The sequence below is a fragment of the Mastacembelus armatus genome, chromosome 7 (genome assembly GCF_900324485.2).
Source record: "Mastacembelus armatus chromosome 7, fMasArm1.2, whole genome shotgun sequence".
NCBI lineage: Eukaryota > Metazoa > Chordata > Actinopteri > Synbranchiformes > Mastacembelidae > Mastacembelus > Mastacembelus armatus.
This window is the reverse complement of record NC_046639.1, coordinates 767,448-790,971: the sequence shown is the minus strand read 5'-3', so window position 1 is coordinate 790,971 and position 23,524 is coordinate 767,448. Positions and strand designations below refer to the sequence as shown.

Sequence of the window (23,524 nt, the reverse complement as noted above, 5' to 3'; positions counted from 1 at the left end):
AGGGTTACAGGAGGGTTACAGCGGGCTCGGGTGGTGGCTGGAGAGGTGGGGTGGGGCGTTATGACTTAAAGGAGCCTTTCCTCTGAAGTGTCTGCCAGCACGCACCCCAGCAAACACAATCACAAGTCTCGTTGGTTCTGCTAGCTGAACTAATGAGGGCCTGCGCTCTGAGGGCAGGGGCTTTGAAGTTCTGGGCTCCTTGTGTTTTCTCTCCCGCTCTCCTTCTCTGCCTGTCCCACATCAAAAATGAAAGGGGAGTTGAGAAGCAGATGTTTTGAGGCATGTATTTATACAGAGTACACTTTATTCACCCCCTTCACCATACCCCATTTGTCCTTTGCTTCTGCATCTCTGCTGTAGCAAGGATCTATCTCTATCTTTATATCCAACTAAACACACTAAATCGCCTTACTTTATACATATAATCATCCTGTCAATCAAAGTGGGTAACTTTTATCTCTCCTAACTTCCTCTCTCTGTCTGCCTCTCTTTAATTTCAGCCCAGTCTGGTTGTCATTACTCGGGGGGCAGTCAATGTGTTGCAATGCATGTGTCTATGTCTGAAGCGATGAGGGGGAGAATGGGAAAGAGAGAGAAAAGAGCGCAGAGGGGGAGAGAAAGCCATCCCAGGCTGTCCACCAACCTCTGTCTCACACATGGGAGAAACAGTGACAGGAAATTCCCTTTTGCAGCAGCTTCAGGGTGAAATGATAAAGGAATGAAGAAATGCAAACCAGAAGTCCCTTATCATTCCATTCAGGTTGCTGTCTCCTTTTTATTCCCTCACTAAATATCAAACAGACAGTCAGTTCGGCCCCTGGCAAAGCCATTCCTCAGGGGTCAAAGGGTACGACCACCTATGACCATACAAGCAAGACTTAACTGGCATTGAATCCTAAATGGCAGAAGAGGTTTTCCCAGTAGACTGCACATGTAGACAGCTTGGATCGTCTGCGATATCTCAGAATGCTGCTGTTGTAAATCCAGTCAGGTGTTGACATGAGCGCTTTGCTAAATCTGCAGTGTAACTAGAATGAGAATGCAAATCACTCGGGTCACTAGGAGTTCTGACAGTTCATGTGCGCACACCAGCATGCATGTTTTTGATTGTGCATTAGTGCCAGCATTTCTACATGTAAGTATCTTTGCACATAAACGCAGGCATATGTTTATGTGCCTGTGTTTATGTTTGTGCAGTCTGTCTCCCAGGTAACAGGGACACAGCGTCCCAGCGGCACGTGGTTCACCGAGTCCCTTCCTTGGCTATGAACTCTGGACAGATGATCCCCTCAGATGCTCACACAGCAAAGACTGGTATAATCACCCCCACTCTCTGCTCTCTTGATGCTTCTCTCCAGTAATAAAAGTCATACTTTAAGGAAACAATATCCTGCAGCCATAAAAAGTCCTTCTCTCAGCATGAAGTGGCCATAAAAAAGGCTCTCACCTCCCAAATCTGTAGCGCACAGCTCACAGCCCATTTACACGGCAACAGACACAGACACACTCAAACATACACACACCCTTCAGCATCAGTTCAGGACTAAAGCAGGTCCATCTCTCACTTTGACATGTACTACATGTGGGAAGAATCTAAGCAGCGCTCGGACCGATGAGACAAAGAAAACAAGCACAGAATAACAATAGATCAGTCACCGTTACATCAAGACGAAGCTTATTCTCGTGATATCGTCAATATGAATTTATAAAAAACATGACCACTAGTGACCAACGTGAACTAGTCATTATTGTTACAGTGATACGAATAAATCTGAATAATTAGTTGTTCATCATTAGGGATTGAAGGGCTGAGCTTGTTTCCTAAACCGGTGTATTAACTTTTCTGGCTCACGACTATACAAGCTTTGATAAGCGTAGAAAAGTCCTGCCTGTGCCTTCTGTCTTACTTCTTCTATCAAATGGATCAGTCCTTCATAAGCACAGTCCTCTGCCCTGACTTCTATTAGTAAAACGCATGTCTAGAAAGATTCCAGTCCAAATAAGTATCATTTCTCTGTCTGAGTCACGGATGCAAAATATACAGATGGAGTAAATATGCTGGAGATCATTAGAAGAGCCTAGTAACATGTGACTGCAATGAGACTGGTGTGTGACAGCACTGGTACGCCACCCAGAGCTACTCAGCCATCAGCAGTCTGCCTTGAACTATAGTCAACAGGTCGACAGGCTCCGGCACAACGATAATATTAATATTAATACATTTACAAATGTACATGTACAAATTAAAATACACAACTACTGTACAATAAGATGAGTCAGCACGTAGATACTGAAAGAAAAGTGTTGCCCTCCTTGCTGCTCGTCACTGTTTTGTGGGGTACCGGCCGTTTTCATGGCTGAGAGGGCAGCGTCTAAACAGGCCGTGGCAAGACAAATGACATGAGTCACCTTTTCAATCTCTGACTTGGCATTTGGGAATAACAGCGGCCACAATGAGAAAATAGATCCCAGATGATGGACCAGAAAAAGGAAAACGGGGGGGATAAACAGATTCTCTGGGAGAGTTGCACAAGAGCAAAACAAACACTTGAACAACAGGAGTGGGTGAAAGGACATTCTTGTCATCCTGAGTCCTAGACGGGTAAAGGCGACTGGGCACGTTGACATCTACTTGCACACATTGACCCACTCTGTGAGGCGACACTCCTCGCAGAGCACGTAGCAACACCAGTGAAATCGACAATTGCAGCGCTCGCTGCGTGTCTGTTTGAGGATGTTGTGCCCACGGCCACAGCAGAGCGAGCTGCAGCTGTCTGTGTTGTAGCTGGTCTTGTTGCAGATGCGTCCTTGTGTGCCTGGAGAATCTACAGAGGGATCACGCTCACAGAAATCAGGAGACTTCTCAAAATACACCAGCTCTCTGGACATGCTCCGACGACGGCCTCCGTTGAGTCCCTTTGTGCTCCCGCTGGCACCATTTCCTGTTCGAGGGTTGAAAACCCCATTGTTCTTGTTCTGGGAGTTGACAAAGATGGCTGACAGGAACTTTTCCTTGAGCAGAGAACCCACGAGCCTGAACTCTGGAGACACATGCCAGCAGGTCTTAAACTGACAGCTCCCTGATGTGCCATGACATTTGCACTTCCGTTTCATGTTGTCAGTCACTACCTGCGTAGAGCGAAATAAATCGTGTAAACAAAACATATTATTGACATATATGACCCGATATAGCATCACCAAGTGTCGGCCCCTAGGTGAGGGATAATAAGTACACAGTGGATAAGCACATCATTCACCTGTCGTCCCACCCGGTTGTTGTGTATCCTCATGCGAGCGTGGATGTCTCTTGGAGAGCCACGGGAGTCAAGCCAGTCCTTGGAGAAACGGTCGCCAAAACGGACATCATGACTGCAGCCCCCCCACTCCCAGGTCTCCTGTATGGAGCTCAGCTCATCTGGTAAAGGCTTGAGCAGGGCGGAGGGGTGTGTCGAGCGCAGGTTAGCGGGCAGGTCACCATGGCGACCGTTTAACTCTGAGGGCAATGACCGTGTCATGCCGATGCCAACCCCACCCTTCTGCAGGGTCTGCAGCTGCAGCTGTGTGAGTTTCAGCCTGATCTTGTCATCGTCCTGGCGACGCTTGGCCTCACAGCCACAACCCCGCAGCTTGCCCATACTACAGGCTGAGGCCACCGAGTGAGCCACACCCGCAGCCAGCAAAGCCAAGGAGAAGGCACTCTCGCGAAAACCTGGGATGAGAAGATACACTCCTAAAGACTTTACCATGATAAACAGTGTAGTTCTAAAACTGAGCCGTGTTCCTGTGTGGAAGGATCTCACACCTACACTTCTCCCCTATTAACTTCAGGTTACATTTTAACCATCACTAGCTGGCCTCTGACTCTCACCCCTGTTCAGGATGGTGCTTTGGTGGGGCAGCTTCCCAAGGCCCTCCAGTGAGGAGCAGTTCCAGCGCTGGTCCCGGAACTGGTGCTGGCACTCGTGAATGGCCACCTGGATTCCCTGCAGAGCAGAGGCTGTCACATCAGGGCTCCGCACACACATCCGCATCTGACGCTTACTGAGGCCTGCCAACCGCAGGCACACAGAGTTAGGGGTTAGCACTGGATCTCCTGCCACCTTCAGGCTGAGGATATCATTGCACAGCACCCTGCAGAGAGAGAGAGAGAGAGAGAGAGAGAGAGAGAGTTGCTGGGAGAGGGGGTCATCAGAGCCTGTAAGGAGTCCATTAGTCAAATCCACAGCAGTATGTGCCAGTGGAGTTTTGGAAAGTTAGGAATGTTTGAAAAATACAAAACTAGCAAGGATTAAAGAAAGATACACTAGAAACTGTATGTCAACTCTGAGGGCTTTGCTGGAAACACAATAAAATCCATTAATCCATTGCACAAGTATCTACTACAGTGTTTTTAATGATGCTTGTTAAAGCGAGGAAAACATAATTCTAAACAGATCATCCAGCTGAGCGGTCCTAAGAGCAGAAAGGTAATTATGGCAAAATAACAGCAGCAGGGTTTACTATGAATTATTCTGTCACAGGCTACAAAATTAATAAACACTGACTCCAATAGTTCAGTATTTCACTACATCAGACCGGGAGATCACTTTTCAACTGAACATGTTAAAATGTTCATTTGACTCAAACATTAAACTACACACAGCAAGTTCCCTCACTCCTGCCCAGTCCCTTGTAGCCAGAGCCTGGTGCTCTCAAGTGCACTTACGTTAATGCAGGTGACATAAGTGTTGCAGCCAAAATCAAGAGTTGGTCCCAGCGGAGTTTGTTTGATAGCTCCATTTCGTTAAGCGTCTTTCGCGACGTGACATTAAAACGCGTAGTTAAGTCTGGTTTTGAATAAGAATATGAAAAAGAAGAAGAGTGGTGTATTATCGATGCAGCGCCAAACGACCGAAGACTGAAGACGGAGAACAGAGAAGCTCGGGGGCGAGAGTAAACGGGAGGGGGGACACAACGAGGGGAGGGGAGGAGATGCCTCTACAGGCGGCTGTTTGCAAAATATTGGCCGATATGAAAGTTGGATCACCAGTTGATCATTTTATTATTTGAGAATGCGATTATTCGTCCAAGCGTAAAATGACGCATCCAAACTTTTACGCAAAGGCACTTCCAAACTCACAAGCAACGGTTTCAGGTTTTTGCAGACCATATAAAACACTTAACACATAACAAACATATAACACGATACTATAAACAGAAAGATGAATGTTTATCCCTCGTTTGTCCTGCTGGGACTGTAGGCTGCGCTGCACAGACTCGCATTTCTGGAGAGGAAGAACAAGAACAAAGTCAATGGAAGCAAATGTGGAAAGTCAGCGAAGATTTTGTTCATAAAAGGGGTGAAATAAATGATGGATGGGGGGAAGGGGGAGCTGCTGGTTCCACTGTACAACAGGGAGGCAGCAGCAGGCAGGCGACTCCGCTAACAGACCCACCAACAATACTGGTTTTAGTTCTCTGGCCCTCCCTTCCTCCCACCTCCACTAGAGCGGCTGTTCTTCATTGTTGTGCTTGAAACAACTTTACTTTGTCACTCCAAAGTCTTTATCCCAGAGCATAAAATCATATGCATAAATTAGGCACTGCCATTTTTTGGGATTATTTCTCACATTACCGCGTCACATTCTGAAGCGAAAATCAAAGTCGGGGATTCATTATGTGATGCGTATAGGAAGCAGGGGCTTAATGACTTCACCAACTTTTACGCAGCTCAATATTCAAATTGGCTGTTCCTGTTCAGTAATGACGAGGCCCATGAAACCAGATGCCCAAACCTTCTGCGCGGACTTCATTAGGGTCATGTGGCAGCATGGAGTCGAATCCATCAGCATATTGATCTTGATTATTCAAATTGAGCATCACAAATGCTGCTGCTGAATCCACAGCCAATCGCACAGTTAGTGAGACTCCTAATTATCCCCCGACTTAAAAATGTTTTCTTGACCAGAACTGAAACAATAACAGGCACAGCTGCAGAGACCGAGCTGCTGCATGCTGACTACACTTTCATAAAAATTAAGTTAATACCACCGCCCCCCCCCCCAACACGGTTCGCATAGTGACACCAATTCATCTGATCTCCTTCCATCCCATAAGCTGCAGCAATGAAAAGTGCATTAGCATTCTGCCTTGGCGTGTATATCTAAGTGGCTTAAAAGTGATTTGAAGTTGATTTGTATATAAAAGGCCCCCTTTATCCGGATTGAAGCCCTAATCTGCTCGGTGTCGCATGACTGCTCCAGGAAACCCGTTTGAGCACCTTCATATAAGGCCGGAGTATAAACGTAGGATGGCTGTCAGTAAAGCCTTTCTTACAAAAGCCCACTTCCTTTTACTGTCATCTGAAGGAAAGCGAGAGGGAGAGACTATTCGGCCTCCAACCACTGCAGTGACTAATGTAAAAGATGCAAATGAGCAGATACATGTCACATAATGAAACATCGAACCATGAACCAACATGGAGAGGTTTGGGGACACTGGAGCTGGCTCTTAGTCTGGGGTTAGATGGAGATGCCGCAAAGTGGCTCAAGCTGTGATTACACTGGGCTCCATGTGCGTCGAGGGAGGTCTGCAGGCCAGATGTTTGGAATGGTTTTTATTCTTACTCGTCCCCCTCTTTCCTGGTTCATCATACATCAAACTTCTGATTGGAGACTGTATTTCATCTGCTCCGTGTTCTAAAAAACATTTAAGTAGTTCAGCCGACATGTGTGAGTTATAGGACAACGAGGAGCTTATTACTGCTTCTTTCTACATTCAAGTGTTGTGTTGTGTTGTGCGTGTGCGCGCGTCTCGGGCCATAAAACTAGTGATAATAGCTTTGTTTATTGGGACTAATTTCAGTCAGTTTCCAAATAGGTTTTACAAACGGCACGTTTTAACAGAGAGTATTATTATTAAGTAGAGCTGATAAAGTAGAAGAGCATAAGTGTAAAAGAAGAAGTGTAAGAAGGAAACGACAGAAATGTCTTTTGCTCCCTGCACATTTGAAGAGCGCGTTTGCAGAGAGGAGGAGGAGATGCGGTTAGGGAGTAGGCTACCACCGGGTAAAAAGGGCAGTTTTAGATGGCTCATATTCCGCTGTAACTGTATTGCACCGTGACACCAGCTCTGAGCAGCGGCGGAGCAACAAACCGGGCGCACCCACAGCATCTGTACCAACACATGACTGCTTCAGGGCACTTCTGATTTTCCCTAAGGCTGCATGGATGTGGACGCAAAGCGCACGGCCAGGGGGGAGATACGCTTATAGCTGCAGACATTCACAGGGAATCGGTTCTGTGATGGCCGTGAGATTCCACAAGTGATACGCGCAAGACTCTGGATTGCCCTATTTTTGTCTCTTCCTCTCTCCTTTCTCCCCAGTTGTGTTTCCTTATTCATTGTGCGCCCTATGAAGAGCATTAACTATCCCTCCCTCCAATCCTATTGAAAAGGCTCCGAAAAAAAACAGAGGGAGATGAGAGCAGCAAATCCCTTTTTTATTCCCCTCGTAGCGCTCAATAAGAGAAGAATGTGTTGCCTATCAGTCACCGAGGGGATCAAGTCTTCGGGACTGTCCCACGCGTTCAATGCGCCGTGCAGAGCATCACTGAGAGAGACAGAGTGAAGAGGACTGCAGCAGCAGCAGCAGCAGCAGCAGCAGCAGCAGCAGCATCCTGCCTGGACACTTCACACCATTTAGCAACCTGTCTCCACTCAACATCCATTGAAGTCAATTAGCACTGCCTGCGTCTCTCACCTTCCAATCCCCTCACCGGACTGTGGCGTGGTGAGTACAGGCTGCCCACATTGCAGCGTGGGTATTTTCATCATAACTCACTGAAGATAAAATTATTACAAATATTCTGCTCTAAGCGACCACGAATTGAGAAAATCCTGCACTGACTTTTGTCTATTGTTCTTGTTTTACACGGTTTTATTACACTATTTGCACATTTGTGTCAGAGTGTTCAAATTATTATCAGTTATTAAAAAAATAAACCACAACTTTCTTTGACAAAAAAATTAAAAGTGACATTTTTCTGTCCTGGTGTTTGACCTGAAGACACGATGAGGAGCCTGGCGCTGCTGTTGGGGGTGAAAGCCGCCTGCATCCTGCTGGTGTCTTCGCTCTCAGGCACAGGAGCCGTCAACAACAGCGGCCGGTGGTGGTGAGTGAGACAGTCTATGTCATGATCCATCATCCCGTTATCACAGTGCTGCTATTTAAGAAAACCTCCAGTTTGAGCAAGTTGTTTTATCAAGCCACATCATGTTCCTGCTGCATGTTTGAGACTGCATGTTAGTCTTGGCACCGCGCGCAGCTTCTGTTGAGCCTCTGAAAAAAGCGCAACCGCATGACATTAAAGCTTGTGGGCTTTTAGCTGTCATTTCCAAATTCCTCCTATAAAACTCTTCCACTTTATTTTACTGTCATTGCAGGCACATTATTAAATAAGATCTATTCAACAATAAACGAATTAGATTAGTAGTCATTACACTTTACTCTTTATTTGCGGCGGGACTCTCGCTCTGCCTCGCTGTCACTGGGAGAGTGTGGTCTGAACATTTTTCAGTCCAATGTGGGATGAATTAAAATACGGATTTATTTCATAGCGGAAAGGAATTCCATATGAGGTTTTATCCAGAGCCGTATTGATCCAACGCTGTACATTCCTCTAAAATCCAAAACAGCCAATTGCACAATGTTTTGTAATAGAAAACAAAAATAAAACTGGATCTGGATAGTTTTGAGTCAGTGGGAATATCGTCTTGTTTGTTTAAAAGTCCATAAACTGTGGGCTGGGTTTGTTGAGGTAACGATTTAACGAAAGATCTTTGCCACAGCCTCGGTGCGTTTTCAACAATTTCAAATGTCAGCGGAAATCCAAGAAAACAAAAAGAAAAAAGAAAAAGACACGGCGGAGTTAAGATCCAAAAAGAGGAGATTATTATTAATGCTCCTAGAATTAACCACACTCATGTCTGGATCAGACAAACCTCCAACAGGCCGAGACTCGGCCGCTTGTTCAACAGGAGACACCGGTCATTACACTAAACATGAAGCACAAATGTTGACACGGAAATGTCACAGAAACCACCAGTAGATAAAGTGGAAAATTATACAGCCAGTGTCCTTAAACACTACAGATGTTGTCAAATGTGACCAGTACGACTGCATTTAACCATCCACACTGAAGAAGCACAGGTGCCACATTCTACAAACCCTAATGAGACACTAGAAACATGTCTGACACCATCTGGCTGAAGAACATAAACCCAGTTACTGATATATACCATGACAAAATGCAGCGTTTTACATTCAGAGCATACTAACTCTGTGTACAAAGACCTACTGTTCAGGGATGTTTTGACAGAACGGACATATTTTCAGATGAGATCGGACCTTCATGGTTTCTTTAACCACTAGCCCACTCTAATGCCTAAAAGAATGCAGCTCACTGCTCTTCCACTATGGGTTTATCACATGGAAGAGAGAACCTGAACAGAGACCAGAGAGGTGACGTTTAGGACAATAGAGGCACAACCCAGTGAAGAAGTCAACTCAGCTATTGCATCGAACTGCATGATACTGTCTTTATCCTGATGAGCCCATGACTAATACGTAATTTTTTTTATTTTGATAATTAAACTGACAGATAATCAGGACCGAGTTATTGATCATTTACAGAGAAAGCAGAAATATAACGTCTTAATGTCTCCTCATGGTTTTTGAACAGCATGTGTCACTGTTTTTATTGCAGTTCATAGTGTAATCTCAAAGGCACAACACTCATGAAATGCTGAGACAGATCCGTTTAAGAATCTACAGGGTCACTGAAGGAGCTACACAAACTTTGTAGTCAAACTTTGGTCCTTGACTTTGACTTCCCTTGTTCTTGTGTTGTGCCAGGGGTATTGTCAATGTGGCCTCCTCTTCCAATCTCCTCACCAATTCCAAGAATGTGCAGTTGGTCCTGGACCCAAGCCTGGCTCTACTGAGTCGTCGCCAGCGCCGGCTGATTCGGCAGAATCCTGGCATCCTGCACGCCATCGCTGCTGGGCTGCACACTGCCATAAAGGAGTGCAAGTGGCAGTTCCGCAACCGCCGCTGGAACTGCCCGACCACACACAGTCCTGCAATCTTTGGCAAAATTGTCAATCGTGGTGAGCTTCGCTTGTCTTTCTCCCCAGGCAACATTTGGACAATTTTAAGCAGGATGTAATGGAATCTGTTCGGCTTTACCTCAAATAATGTCCATTTCTGGGCAAAAAAAAAAAAAAAAATCAAGAACCAAGCAAACTCAGGTTTAAAAGGCCGCATGAGGTTCTGATGTTAGGTTTTGATGTCATTTTTACAGGCTGCCGAGAGACTGCATTTGTATTTGCCATTACCAGTGCAGGGGTGACCCATGCTGTGGCGCGCTCCTGCTCAGAGGGGTCCATTGAGTCGTGCACATGTGATTACCGTCGCCGAGGGCCCGGGGGGCCAGATTGGCACTGGGGCGGCTGCAGTGACAATGTGGACTTTGGTCGGATGTTCAGCCGTGAGTTTGTGGACTCCAGTGAGAGGGGCAGGGATCTGCGCTACCTCACCAACCTACACAACAACGAAGCCGGCCGAATGGTAAGAACGTGATAATCAAACACTTGCCTGTTTTTCTTCACAGATGTATTTGTGATTTTCACTTTGTCAGTAAGATTTCATCAGCGTCCTTTGGCTTTCCCATCTGTAGACTGTGTCAGCAGAGATGCGTCAAGAGTGTAAGTGCCATGGCATGTCAGGCTCCTGCACTGTGCGGACCTGCTGGATGCGGCTGCCCAGCTTCCGCACAGTGGGAGACTTCCTTAAGGACCGGTTTGATGGTGCATCCAGAGTTGTTTATGCCAACAAGGGAAGCAACCGTGCCTCTCATCGAGCAGACCCCCGACATTTGGAGCCTGAAAACCCAGCTCACAAACCCCCCTCTGCCATGGACTTAGTCTATTTTGAGAAATCACCAAACTTCTGCTCCAATAATGGCAAAACTGGCACGCTGGGAACGTCTGGGAGAACATGCAACAGCTCCTCTCCAGGCCTGGATGGATGTGAGCTGCTATGCTGCGGACGTGGGTTTAAGACCCGGACTGAGAGTGTGACTGAACGTTGCCATTGCACCTTCCACTGGTGCTGTCATGTCAGCTGCTTGAACTGCACCAGTACACGAACACTACACCAGTGTCTATGATCACAGGTGGCAGGTGAATATTTAGGCATGTAAAGGGAAAGAAAAACTTTGTAGGAAATAAGGTACTTGGCTGAGAAAGCCACTAGCTTGCAGGTGCTTTGACGTGTTAGGTAGAAGCTAGAAAGGAATCAAGGCGGGTAAAAAGATACAGGGAAAACTCTGGCACAAAAAGTCAATCAGTGTTTTTGAAAGTGGGAGATGGAGAAAAGCACAAATACACGAACAGGGTACAGAGGGAGTATAAGTACTCGTAACCTACCTTTGACGCAGCATTAAGAGGGCATTTAAATACTACAACCATCCATGAGGAATCGAAATCCTCATCCACATCCCTCAAGTGTTTACACACTGTGGATAAGTAGAAATAGAAGGGACAACATGATGCGGTGGAGAACCGGTTGTTGAAACCAGGTCCTACTAGAACCTTCTTACCCCCAACTGAGGGCAGAAAATGGACACAATGTTTCACAGATGTTCTGTGGCCAGACAGCCACAAACATGTTCCCTCAAAAACTGGTAAATACCTCTGACTAGAGGAAAAGTATTTTTAAAAATTCTCTGTTTTGTTTTCTTTTGCTGAAGTTTGATTTCACATGAAACTGTGTGAATTTTATCTCTGGGGATGGACTGTCTGTTCCCTGCTTATGTACTTAGGCTCTGGGTGCAGGCCAACCACTTATGATTTCTTCACCACATTTGCCCTTTTTATTTGGATTTTTCTGGAGTCAAATACACCTCAACCTTGATTTGCCATTCTGACTTACCACAGGATGGTCCTGACATTACATGACTGGGACCAGTGCTCGCCAAGAAAAACAAAAACTTACTGACCAAATCTTACTGAGGCAAAGTTATTTGAATGTATCATTAATACACTGAATCGTGGCATGACCAGAAGCAGTCTGATAAATCTGAGGGGTCAAATAATAAAAAATAAATAAATGAAATGTGACCTACATTCAACACCGTGCTCTCAAAATGAAAACTAACTCCATAAAAAAACACACACCAAATTCTTTAATGGGAGTGTATCATTAAACTGGTCCAGGTTTAAAATAGGCAAATGGTGTATTACTTCAGGCCGGGCTTTAAAGAAGTAACTTGAGTCTCAGCTAAAATATTTGATTCTGCAGAAGAGATCATACTGTATATCAGCTAAGAGAACCAAAAGACTGTAAATATTAAAAGCTATGAATATATTTATAATGATGTCACTTGTTTGCTGAACGAGCTACGTACCTGTCAGTGGCTGCAAAGTTTGCTTTCATTAGTGTCAGGTCAGGAGATGTTTTGATCTTACGCCTTTTTCTATTCTGGTGTGATGTAGCTGACACAAGACTGACACTTCCTAAAAACAGGACATTACCGCTTCTTTGCCTGTTTCCTGTAAAAACATGTATTTTTTTTTTTTTTTTTTGTCATGCACTGAATATGTACCTTTTTTATTAGTGTAAATACGAAATATTTATTTCTGGGGATTTTTATGCTGTTATAGAGAGCTGTACAAGAACACGTTTAGACTTTAATCAAAAAAATGTAGGTTCCAGTTGGTTTTGTATTGTATGATAGAACAATAAAGTCTATATTTTCAATTAAGTTGCCCTCCTGAATTTGTCAAAAGATGGTATTATGCCTGTTGCAGTTTCTGTGTTTGAGATCGTTTTGACAACCAACCAAGTGAACATATAAGCCTGTCCCTGGGTGTCCTCTGCTTAATCCTATTACCAACACCAAAGCAGCCTCTTTCCCCAGCTCACAAAACATCCCCGCATCTGTGCTCCCAACCACAGAGACGGCCCCAGCTTATCCACATACCGTATTTTACACAGAACCTTCTGCATTGAATGTTTTGCTTCATTTGCTTAATGTCAGAAAGAAACAAAGAAATAATATGAAAAATAATGAAAACCAAGAGTCTCCCCCAGCCCCTGGCGATCTGACTAACCACAGGAGTTTGGAAAGCTTTTCACTTTCTCCTGAGCCTGCCACAGCAGAGGAGCAGCCTGGGTCATCCAGACAGAGCACAGCAGAGACAGTAAGGCCACCAACACACACACCCATATGGTCCAAAGGTCCCAAAAAAGGGTGAGTCAGGGCAGGGTGACCAAGGACAGAGATGAGAAACCCAAATTGAAAATGAGCAAGATGTTCAAGTGATACAGTTTGCAGAGATTTATCTGCACCTCAAAAGTTTCCAGATTTTATAGTGAACACTTAAGAATACAATTAAAGCATCAGGTAAACTTTATTCCAAATACTGATTTCAGAATAGACTCAAATAATACACTGATTTCTTGTTCTCTCACTAGAAACTAGCGAGAGAACATCATATGGCTACAGGGCCAGAAAAAGAAGTCAGGAATTGGGAGATTGAAAACACACTAATTTGAAAATTGGACTAATTTAGTCTGAAAGAGAAATGGCAGTGGCATGGATACACACCAAGAAACAATAAACAGAAAGTGACAGACAATTTAAAAAAGAAGAGGGAAGACAGGGTTCAAATCCCAGGCGTGAGAGTGAAGTGGGAGAGTCGGTGGAGAAAGTGAGTGGAGGGGGTGCTGCCTGTGGGAGTGCTGAGGAGTCACTGATAATTAGCTCAATTAGTGACAAAGGCAGTGTAATAAATACCGACTTAGTGTCTGGGTCCCTGCTGGCCTCTCCCTGCGCAGCCTGCGATGTGGCCCTGGCCTGACGGACAATTCATTAAACTGACAAAATACCCCACCGTCCAGGCGTGACGCAGCGAGTTAGCCCCCTACAAGCCCAGCTCATTGTTCTAATTGTCTGGGCTGGAGTCACTTTGTGGCCGCCTCCTCCTTCACCCACCCCGCCTTCACACTCTGCCTTCAGAAAACCCATGGAGTTAATGCCCCTACCTTACTCTGTAAGTAGGTGATCGGCAGGTTGGGAAAAAAAGCAGTAAGAGTTCCTTGGGATGGGGTGGCTGGTGGGGGAGGCAGTGGGATTAGCGAGCGAAGGTTGCCCGGGAGTGCTGGGAGCAGCACCGATAGGAATGTAAGAGAGATGAGTCCAGAAGCTCGGATGCGGGACAAAGCGAGAGTTAATAAGGAAAGATTGAAGGGGCTGGCAACAATGGGCCGCCACCCGAGTCGAGATGAAATTGCTTCCGAGGATTATTGGGAGAGGGTGTGAGCGTTGTAGGCTTTTTGTGTGAGTGTGTGTTTGGTTGGGTATTTGTGTGTTTGTGCTGCAGTGTGTGTGCATGGGGCAGGGGGAGTGCTGGATTGATGGCTGCCCCTCCGGTTGGGGAGCAGGGGACCAGAGGAGGCTAACCGGCTGTTCCCACAGTCTGTTCTGCTACGGCCACCTTTGACACACGGGGCTGCCAGGCGGCGAGCAGGCAGCCATGGTAAGAAGGGCACAAACAAAAACAACAGCTCTGCTACACAAAAGTCACTGTCTGTGGAAGGCCAGTGGTGACGTGCAGGCTGGAGGTGAGGGAGTGAGGAGGAAGAAAAGGAAACAGAGTAGGAAACTGTGACAGGAAGGATAAAAAAAAAAAAAAGCTGTAGAGATGGCACAGAACTGAATAGTAGAGTTCCCATTTTCATTTGGATCCTTCCAACTACTATACTGCCAATATCTCAAGATAACAACATCCAGTTGAAGCTTGCTCAAGACCAACTGTATGTACTCTATCACAATTTTAGTACATGTATGCAACTATATTTACTTTGCAACTTTCTAAGCTGATATGTTAAAAACATCCCAGTCCCAGGACTTACTAAGATGAATGTGTTTTCTATTCTACCAGCAGCTTCACTGAATCATCATCTGATCTTTATAGGAGCCCTCATGTCAGGAGCAACATATCCGGAGTAAGGGTCACAGCTAATAGAGCAATTAGCCCAATTTAGTAAATTGATAACAAGAAATATAACCAAACTGCCTGAAGTTGATCTGACTGTGACAGTGTCACCTAAAAGTGGTGTTTTCAACCTTGAGCAAAATTGTGCTCCTTGCAATAATGCAGCCATCAGGTTCATCACCAGAGAACATTTACAGAACATGACACAGCATCTTAATGGCACAGCAGCTTTGTATTAAAATTCCTGCAAAATTGTGGAAAATTTTTGCCCATTGGGTGGAGCGAGCTTTAATTTGAAGGGTGCATGATACAGAATTCAGAAGTGGGTTTGGGTCACCGCACTGAATGACAGGCTGCTTGCAGCGGTTGTGATGGACACAATAATCATTCGATGTCTGTGCTGCCCAGCATTTTGTTGCAATTCATTAGGGCACCGTTATGACAGGAACCACGTTACACTGCTCGTGCGATAATCCGAAGCATTTGTCTGGTGAAACGATGTGACCACAGGGCTATTTTGTAATAAGATATACATTTACCACAGACGTACTACACAAAGAATTATAATTAACTAAACCTCAGTGGGGTAATAGCGGTCAATCCAGTGGGTGATGTTTACTCATATTAAATTTAGACTTTTTGGAAACAATTAAAGGAACGTGAGCATGTGTACATAAGTGTGTGAGTTCGTGCACATACTCAAGCCAATGCATTTGTGTGTGTGCATGTGTGTGTGGGTGTGTGGATGGCAGCTGGGAGGCAGACACGGTCCAGAAGAATCATCCCCTAGCAACTGACCTTTTCGGCAGATGGCAGTTCCAGAGTAACAGCCATCCAGCATCACAATGGCCGTGGCCTCCTAACATCTCCATCGCTTCATCATCTACCGGCCTGCCACAACCTGTCACACAGCAGAGATGGAAGGTTGAATTCATCCCAGGAAATGTTCACATGCATATACAAGTGTGCTCACTTTTTAAATACCCTCTTTTCAAGGCCAAAACATTCCACATATATCAGTCTGTGCTCAACTGTTCCTGTGTTTCTGGGGTGTGCAGCGGGGCAGCTGAAGGGATGAGTGAAGGATAGATTTAGGAAAGACACAGCAGACGCTCACTGCTCTCCGCAAACCTCCAGACACTGTCAAACCACTGTTTTCCGTTGTTGGGTTTTCTGCACATAGTGAATCAGGGTGGGAATGTGGACAGACCACTCGACTATGGTGAGCAATCAGTATGATGTCTGTGGTCAGGCTCTGTGCCCCTGTGGAGCGAGATGGAGAGCCCTGCAGTTACGGTGGGAGGGATATAACTTTTAGAGGTGTTTGTGCATGCGTGCTTGTGTGTGTTTGTGGCATACCAGTACTCTTCACGCGTGTATAAAGATGTTCAGAATTGTGGCCTCACTCAGCAAACGCACTGAATCTGTATTTGCTGATAACATGTTTTGAATTATTGACACCCCCACCCCACCCTCTGCACATACACAGCATGACCCTGTGATTGTCTTGGCTTGATGGCCTCTTCTCCATTGGCCCATTTTCTGTTTATATTAAATACTTTTCTTAACCTCAAGACTCCTGAGCTAAACACCTCATCACCATGAAACCCCTAACTAAACACCTAAAAGTGGTCCTCGGTTTACTGCAAACACCGAAGGGTCACCATTCAGCACCATCTGACAAAAGATCTGGAATGCACAGGCAATAATTTAGTGAGAATAATTATCCAAGTAGAAGCTGGAACTCCTCAATCGCACATCTGTGAATGATTAACCTCGCAAAGCCAGACAAGTGACAACAAATAGATAAAGTGGCATGTCAAAATCGGTTTCACTGGGATAGTGTTTTAGGTGGAAAACTGTGCGTCAGAGTGCGACTTTAAACCACTGTATATGCAAGGGCATATCTTATGGTAGCAAACACTGTAGGTTCTGCTCTAAACAGAGCTGTAATGACAGGGAAAAACTTTGGGCAAGGACAACCAATAGTAGAATATGTTTACAGACATCTGACAATGTATGAGTATAGCACATCAATGTTTCAGCTCTGAGATCCACATGAAATAGGAGTACAAACCGTGGTGGAATCCATCTGACACAACATAAGCCTGTGCATCATTTCACCTGTCAGCAGGGATGAAGTCTGCATTTATTTGACTCAAACAGACCAGTCAGTGACAAATTGTAGCAATATGTGTCTGGCTGTATTGGATGTTAACACTCCTCTTCATCCAAATCTTATCTTTTTAAACAGCCTAAGACCGAAATTGAATGTGTAGCGTTCTGTATTGTTGTACAAGCCTTCAGATTGTGAGGCTATTTCTGCGACAAATTGAGTTAACATGAGTGAAGCTGAATTGCACTGAAGCAAGAAAGATCATTCAGATCATTTCATTTCCAGTTGGCTCACCTTAACATTGACAAGAACAAAAAAAATAAAAAATAGCTGAAGACATAGGTCACTACCTCTAATCTAGTAATATTCTTGGAAACGAAAGAAGTGCTCAGTTTTTGGTTTTAATTACAAGTTGTGTTTTACAACAGTGGGTGAGGGCTCAGCACTGACACAGCAGCGGAGGAATGTTTATTTGCTGCAGTTTGGGAGCTGAGTGGCTTGCAGGAACTATGACACATTCCTGTGTCACTGACTCTCCCGCTTGCAGACACACAATCATATTCACACGCTGACACCCCATGTGTCGGTTCACAGCTGCACACACAAAATCACAACTATTTCCTTCTATCATGTCCTGCACAGACACACAAAATGTGACACCACTGGAATCTGTAAGTATGCCTAGACTGTACGCTCTGTTCGCTGACTTGGTGTGACATGATTTACTGGGCCTAATACTTCGCTGTTGTGTCACTCCATTTGTGGATGTTCATGTGTACCGCAGTGACTTGAAGATGAATTATTCACACCTTGCTTCAACATTTTGGAGATCACTGCCTACAAAGTGTGCAAACAGGAAGGTGTGTGTGCACTACTGCGTGTGCGTGCTCACGTCCATGTCAGTGTGGCTGGCTGCAGATACCGCTCCATCTTTCCTTTTGCACTCTTATCCACTATCCCCAACTGGCAGCCAAAGTCTGTAAAGGACACATTTCTCTTGGCAACTGTATTTTAATGGCTGTGACAGAGGGGACAGCCAACCACAGGAGCCACACATCTTCCAATCTACATGCGTACTGAGAACTGCTTGCATAACAGAACCGCCCCAATCTTCCACTCTTGCCCTCTCAAAACACACACTTTTTCTTTCTCTTTGTCCCATTCACAATTACACATCTTTGTTTTTGTCACTTTATGAGATCTTGACATTGACTTACCATAATTTCCTGGACACTTACCTTAATTTTAACCATGACCACTACTTGCCCTACCCTAACTTTTACCTTTACCATGCCCTCACCCGAACCCTCAAACCAAGTCATCCATCTAAATTCAATGATTTACTTTGTGGGAACCAGCCTGGGGGTTGCTAGTCCCTACAGTGTTACTGATCTACTGATTTTGAGTCTCCACAAGTATAGTAAAACAAGGCCACACACACGATACTGCTCCCACCACCCCTTGTCTCTTTGCAATATACTCAGCCGGGCTTTGAGAGCTAATCACTACCAGAGTCAGAAGCTATCCTACAAACTGTGCCAACAGCCTTTCAATGCATCCTAGCATTTTTAAAACCCCTTCTGGATGCTAAATGAATATTGTGTCAGTGAAAGACAAGACTAATTTTATGTACAAATGTGTTTAATTTAGTGACATTCAGTGCGGCATGTTGTTGACATGGGCAATATCCAAAGTGCAAAGTTAAATAAAAAAAAAACTGCTCTATAAATGTCATTATTTTGGATGTTATAACTATTAACAAATGCTGAAAGGACAATGCAGTCTCCATATTGTCTTGCAGAGGAGAATAGTGAAACTGTTAAACACCCTGAGTAGACCTGATTATGTCTTTAGTTGACACCCAGCTTCTGAAAAATCAACACATTCTTTGTACAGCAGACACAGCACATTAATTAATACAATCTGCATATACTGCGGCCCATTCAGTGTACCGCTGCAGTGAGCAGCTTCTCTGAACAGCAAGTATGTGGGGAGATGTTGTTGTTTTGTTGGCTGCAATTCATAGAATTTTCTGGCACCTGAATAATCTAAACGACACATGGGCGTGTTAAGTTGATAGAATAATTGTTCTGATTTTGCTACACATTTTTCTAGTAGCTAAACAGTTTCCATCATAAATATTCCAGCATATAAAAAAGTTTGTCTCATCAGGGCTTCCACACGTGTTGTCTACACATAACTTTAGACAAAAATCTCAAAATGTCAAAATGCTCACCTGTGTCTGGACATTTCTTATATGGTCTGATCTTGTGGATAGTGGACAACCTTCCCCTGACACATTGACTTCATTATTTTCATCTTTGTCATTGTCCAGCATCTGGCATGCTGCCCTGCGACCCCGAGAGAGGAGTGACAAAGATAGGACACATTTAATCCTATAGGGACCTTCGACTTGTGCATTTTAAACCTTTTCTAAGTGTTTAAGAATTTGTTTTGAACAAAGCTCCACATAAACATACCTCAGCCCTGCTGTGGCCCAGAACCAATGGACAAACCAACAAACCAATTATCTTTCTTCACACCAAAGGGAGTTGAAGTAAATTATGTCAAATAAAAAAAACAAAACAAATCAGACATTAAAACAGATATGAAATGTGACTGTGTGGACACATTCTACGTCGACCTAAATTTTAACGACCCAAATTACATTTGTCTTCAAAATGAATCCGCAGAAATGTCATTTATGTTGCTGCATTAAAACAGCACTGCAGGCACCGATGCACCTACTTACCAGTGAAGCAGCAGAGTGCTTTGGAAACTGTAAAAGGCTACCATCTAGTGGCTTTATGTTCAAGTCCCAATCTTATGACTGGCTTGGTTAAACTAAATAACATTAAAGATAAACACATGCATTTCATTTGCAAAACTTCTGCTAAGTTTGGACACTGAACATACAGGAAAGCTTAGCTAGTTTCTACGGTGTGCTAACTGCTAGCAACTTAGCTAAAATCATGATATAACTTACAACAATAGTTCACTGGACAACACACAATGAATTCAGATTTTTATGCGGTAATGATATAACCAAAACTACACAATGTCAGATTAAATTATGAGCAACGTGAGCTGGAATAGTTCATTTTGGTAGTTGGCTAACTGCGATAGCTGTTACGGACATGCTAACGCATGCTAAGCTAGTAGCATTAACTTCATCACGTAGCTAGTTGGGATCAATTTATCTACCCAGATAAATTATCTTAATTCGTTTTAATTTGAAGTTAGTTAGCATGTGACACAAACTGGTTGGTCCGTTTAAATAACAGCATTGACAGAGTTTAGCAGACTGAGCAACCTTATCAAGGCCAAGTGTTTGATTGGAAACTAACGATACTTACTTGAGCTAACCAGCATTAGCAGCAGGTACAGTCTCCCAGCGGCTTTAATACAGTATTGTTTTGTTTGACACGCCCCAAGAGGCAGAATAAGACGATGACGGTGAGGAAACAGAATATTGATTTATAGTTTGTTTGTTTGTTTGTTTGGTTTAGTTACTTTTAGAAAATTAACTTCTGCTCCGCCAGAGTAGGTGGCGCTAATGCACCTCTACGTCGTTTGCCTCCCGCCAAAAACAACAAGAAGAAGAAGGACAGCGAAGAAGAAGTACCAGGAAACGCTAATTACAGCTCGGGCCATCAGGTTGCTCGGTTTCTAACCACGTTTCTGGATGTAACGTTTAACGTCATTTGGGTATCTTTTCCTCCCATTGTGCAAATGTGAAAACAGAGGAGACTGTCGCCGCTTTGGCTAAAATTGGAGTTCATCTTCTTTTGTCAGTGGGAATGTGCTGGATGCTGCCACCGTGTGGGAAACCCCTGAGGGCTGCGAGCTGCAGATACAGTTGAAAGAAAAGGTTGGATACCTCTGAACCTTTAACATGTTTTGCTGAAGTTTTAGATGAGAAGAAGTGAATGCAAATGCGGATTTAGTGGTCTAAGAGACTGGTTTCTGCAGAGTCGCAGCGATCCAAAGCATACTTTCACCACAACCTACTTTCAATAGTGTTTTGTACCTCAGTCCCCAACACCGCTGGAAAAACTGTGGGTAGATCTTAAACATAGTGTCTGCGGCAGCTCGGCTGAAAATACCTCAGTTCTGAAAGTGAGTTGCAAAGAAGAGTAGGTGAAAATTCCTAAAGCGAGAATAGAAAGACTCCGAGGTGCTTACAAAAAGCTGCAAACTGCCAAAGAGTCTTAAGGTGACCACACAGTTACTGTTGTTTGTTTTTCCTGTGCTGTTTTTAAGTTAATAAGTTAAAGATTACAGTGCATTAACATTTGACAAAAGGCTCCTTTATAAAATGTTTGTTTGATACAGTGGTTGTCTTTATGTCTTTTTCACAATTAAGATAAAAATCATATATATTTTTTTAACTGTGAAATAAAGTTTGCTCATAAGGGCAGTATTTCTGCTTCTGCATTAGCTGGTTAATCATTATCATTTTAAATTATAAACAACAAATTATATTAATATAATAATTCATTATAACGTTATATATCACTATTTTTTATTAGTTATATGACTTTTCATATAGAGATGATGAATAAAGTTTCTGTTGTCATCAGCTATTTGTTTCAGATGGCAGAAAGTCATTTTGCTCAGATTGTTAATTTAGGGCACGATCAAATGTTTTTTCTGTTCTATTACTTCTTGTGGAAAATGCCCATCAGTAGAATTTACAAGCGTCAAAAGAAACACTGCTTCAGAAATGACAAGCTCAAACAGTGACTGTTTGACAAATGACTAATCATTATCAAAATTGTGGCTGAATAATTTTCTCCTGTTCAGTTAATTGTTTGATAACCTGTCAGCTCATCTCCTCTATCATTATCACTGTGTGCTACTTTACCATAGTTTTACTATTTTGTTCCTTATTTAGGTGAAAGGTTTTGTCGTTCCAAACTCGTAATGCAAGAAACTAGATTTATTGTCATTCTCATGGCTATGATGCCATGTTTTCCTCTGGGCAGGGTTTCCAGCAGCACAGAGACCTGTTTGCCAACTTAAATGACTGAATTCCCACTAGCTCTTCAGTATGGGAAGGCTCGTCAAATTAAGTAGTAAGGCACCTGTGACAAAACACCAATGCTGATTTACTGTTTAATGTGAGCACTGTGTAGTGAGTTGAGAAAAACATGCAAAAATAAATAGAGAACATATCTCATGCCTTCTGAAAGCTTCCTGTTGAAAATAGGTGGTTGATGATTCTTGTAACTCATGCATGTTCATGTTCATTCAGGGATTGCAAACTGATTACTTCCTCAGAACGTAACAGCTGCACATACCACATGTACAAACTAACCCTCTGATCTATCTACTCCTTTATCTAGACTGTTTTTAAAGATGTTTGCACCCAGTCTGAAAAATGGTTAACCGAAATAGAAGCAGTATATTGGGTGGGGACTTTAAGGACTTTGTTGTTTACATGAAGGTTTGAATGTTGAATGTTCTTACTTTAAGAAGCTGTTTGGAATTGCACTTGTACTTAAAGGTTGGAAAGTTGTCAGAATACCCTGGTATCAAAATAAAAATAGTGACCATGTTTTATTCTACTTTTTTTTTTTTTTTTTTCCTATCTTCATCGAGGTGGTCGTGGTTAGAAAGGTACTTTTGAATTCATTCAGATTATTTTTACTTTCATGTTATTTACTCACTGCACCTTTTGAATTGCACCTGGAAGGTTATGTAGGAGTATTCATAACAGATTTTCCACTGAAGAGGAAAAAAAATGTCAAAACTAACCTGAAACTGACACAACCAGATCAAAAGGTCATGTAAATATAAAGCTGGGTTTTGGGTTAACTCATTATTGTTAACACTTTTACCTATTTCTGTTTGTTTTTCAGAAGAAGTCTCCTGTGTGTCTTAACATTTATTATGGGCGCTGTAAACACATTAGTTTTAGATTTATTACAGTAGTTTAAATTACCATCATATTTCAATGAAGGTTACAATATAGATTTTTGTGTGAAATGAAAATTTTAAAATTCTAATTATTTTATATGTAAAATTTTAAAACATAAGGATCACATATGGAATGGGCTCCGTGCTGTAGTTTGCGAGGGAGTTTTACCGTTTGTTTAACATACTTGTAAAACATAATTTATTTTACGTCTGCATGTGTATTACTTGTATTAGAAGTTGAACGTTTCAAGACAAAGTTAGTTAATGACATTTCAATACAGTGTCCAAACATACATACTCCAGACTGAGTTGCTCCCTAGATACGGGACAGGGCAAAATGCAATTATTAATAATCTGCTTGTAATTATGTGTTTTATTCTTTAACATTGTTAAATCTAATATCTCGAGCTCAAGAACTATGTGTAAGTGTACGACTAACTTTCA

The 23,524-nt window shown here is 43.4% G+C and overlaps 2 protein-coding genes across 6 annotated transcripts; one reads left to right on the top strand and one right to left on the bottom strand.

Annotated features, from left to right (window-relative positions):
- Positions 1-1,687: 1,687 nt before the first annotated feature.
- Positions 1,688-20,553, bottom strand: wnt10b (wingless-type MMTV integration site family, member 10b). Of its 4 annotated transcripts, XM_026332924.1 has the most exons (6): positions 20,515-20,553; positions 15,841-15,943; positions 11,470-11,558; positions 3,869-3,983; positions 3,258-3,709; positions 1,688-3,129 (listed from the first exon to the last, which is right to left on the bottom strand). In XM_026332924.1, exons 2-6 carry the CDS (start codon positions 15,881-15,883, stop codon positions 2,629-2,631), a joined length of 1,200 nt encoding a protein of 399 aa, XP_026188709.1. In that variant the 5' UTR covers positions 15,884-15,943; positions 20,515-20,553; the 3' UTR covers positions 1,688-2,628. The 4 variants fall into 4 exon arrangements, with proteins under 4 accessions (XP_026188709.1, XP_026188706.1, XP_026188708.1 ...); XM_026332921.1 differs by lacking the exon at positions 11,470-11,558 and having other exon boundaries at positions 3,869-4,131; positions 20,515-20,547; XM_026332923.1 differs by lacking the exon at positions 20,515-20,553 and having other exon boundaries at positions 3,869-4,131; positions 15,841-15,936.
- Positions 7,000-12,578, top strand: wnt1 (wingless-type MMTV integration site family, member 1). 2 transcript variants are annotated; one of them, XM_026332925.1, is made up of 5 exons: positions 7,000-7,771; positions 8,048-8,153; positions 9,896-10,149; positions 10,344-10,609; positions 10,719-12,578. In XM_026332925.1, the coding sequence occupies exons 2-5, from the start codon at positions 8,053-8,055 to the stop codon at positions 11,208-11,210; spliced, it is 1,113 nt and encodes a 370-aa protein (XP_026188710.1). In that variant the 5' UTR covers positions 7,000-7,771; positions 8,048-8,052; the 3' UTR covers positions 11,211-12,578. The 2 variants fall into 2 exon arrangements, with proteins under 2 accessions (XP_026188710.1, XP_026188711.1); XM_026332926.1 differs by lacking the exon at positions 7,000-7,771 and having other exon boundaries at positions 8,047-8,153.
- Positions 20,554-23,524: the final 2,971 nt, after the last annotated feature.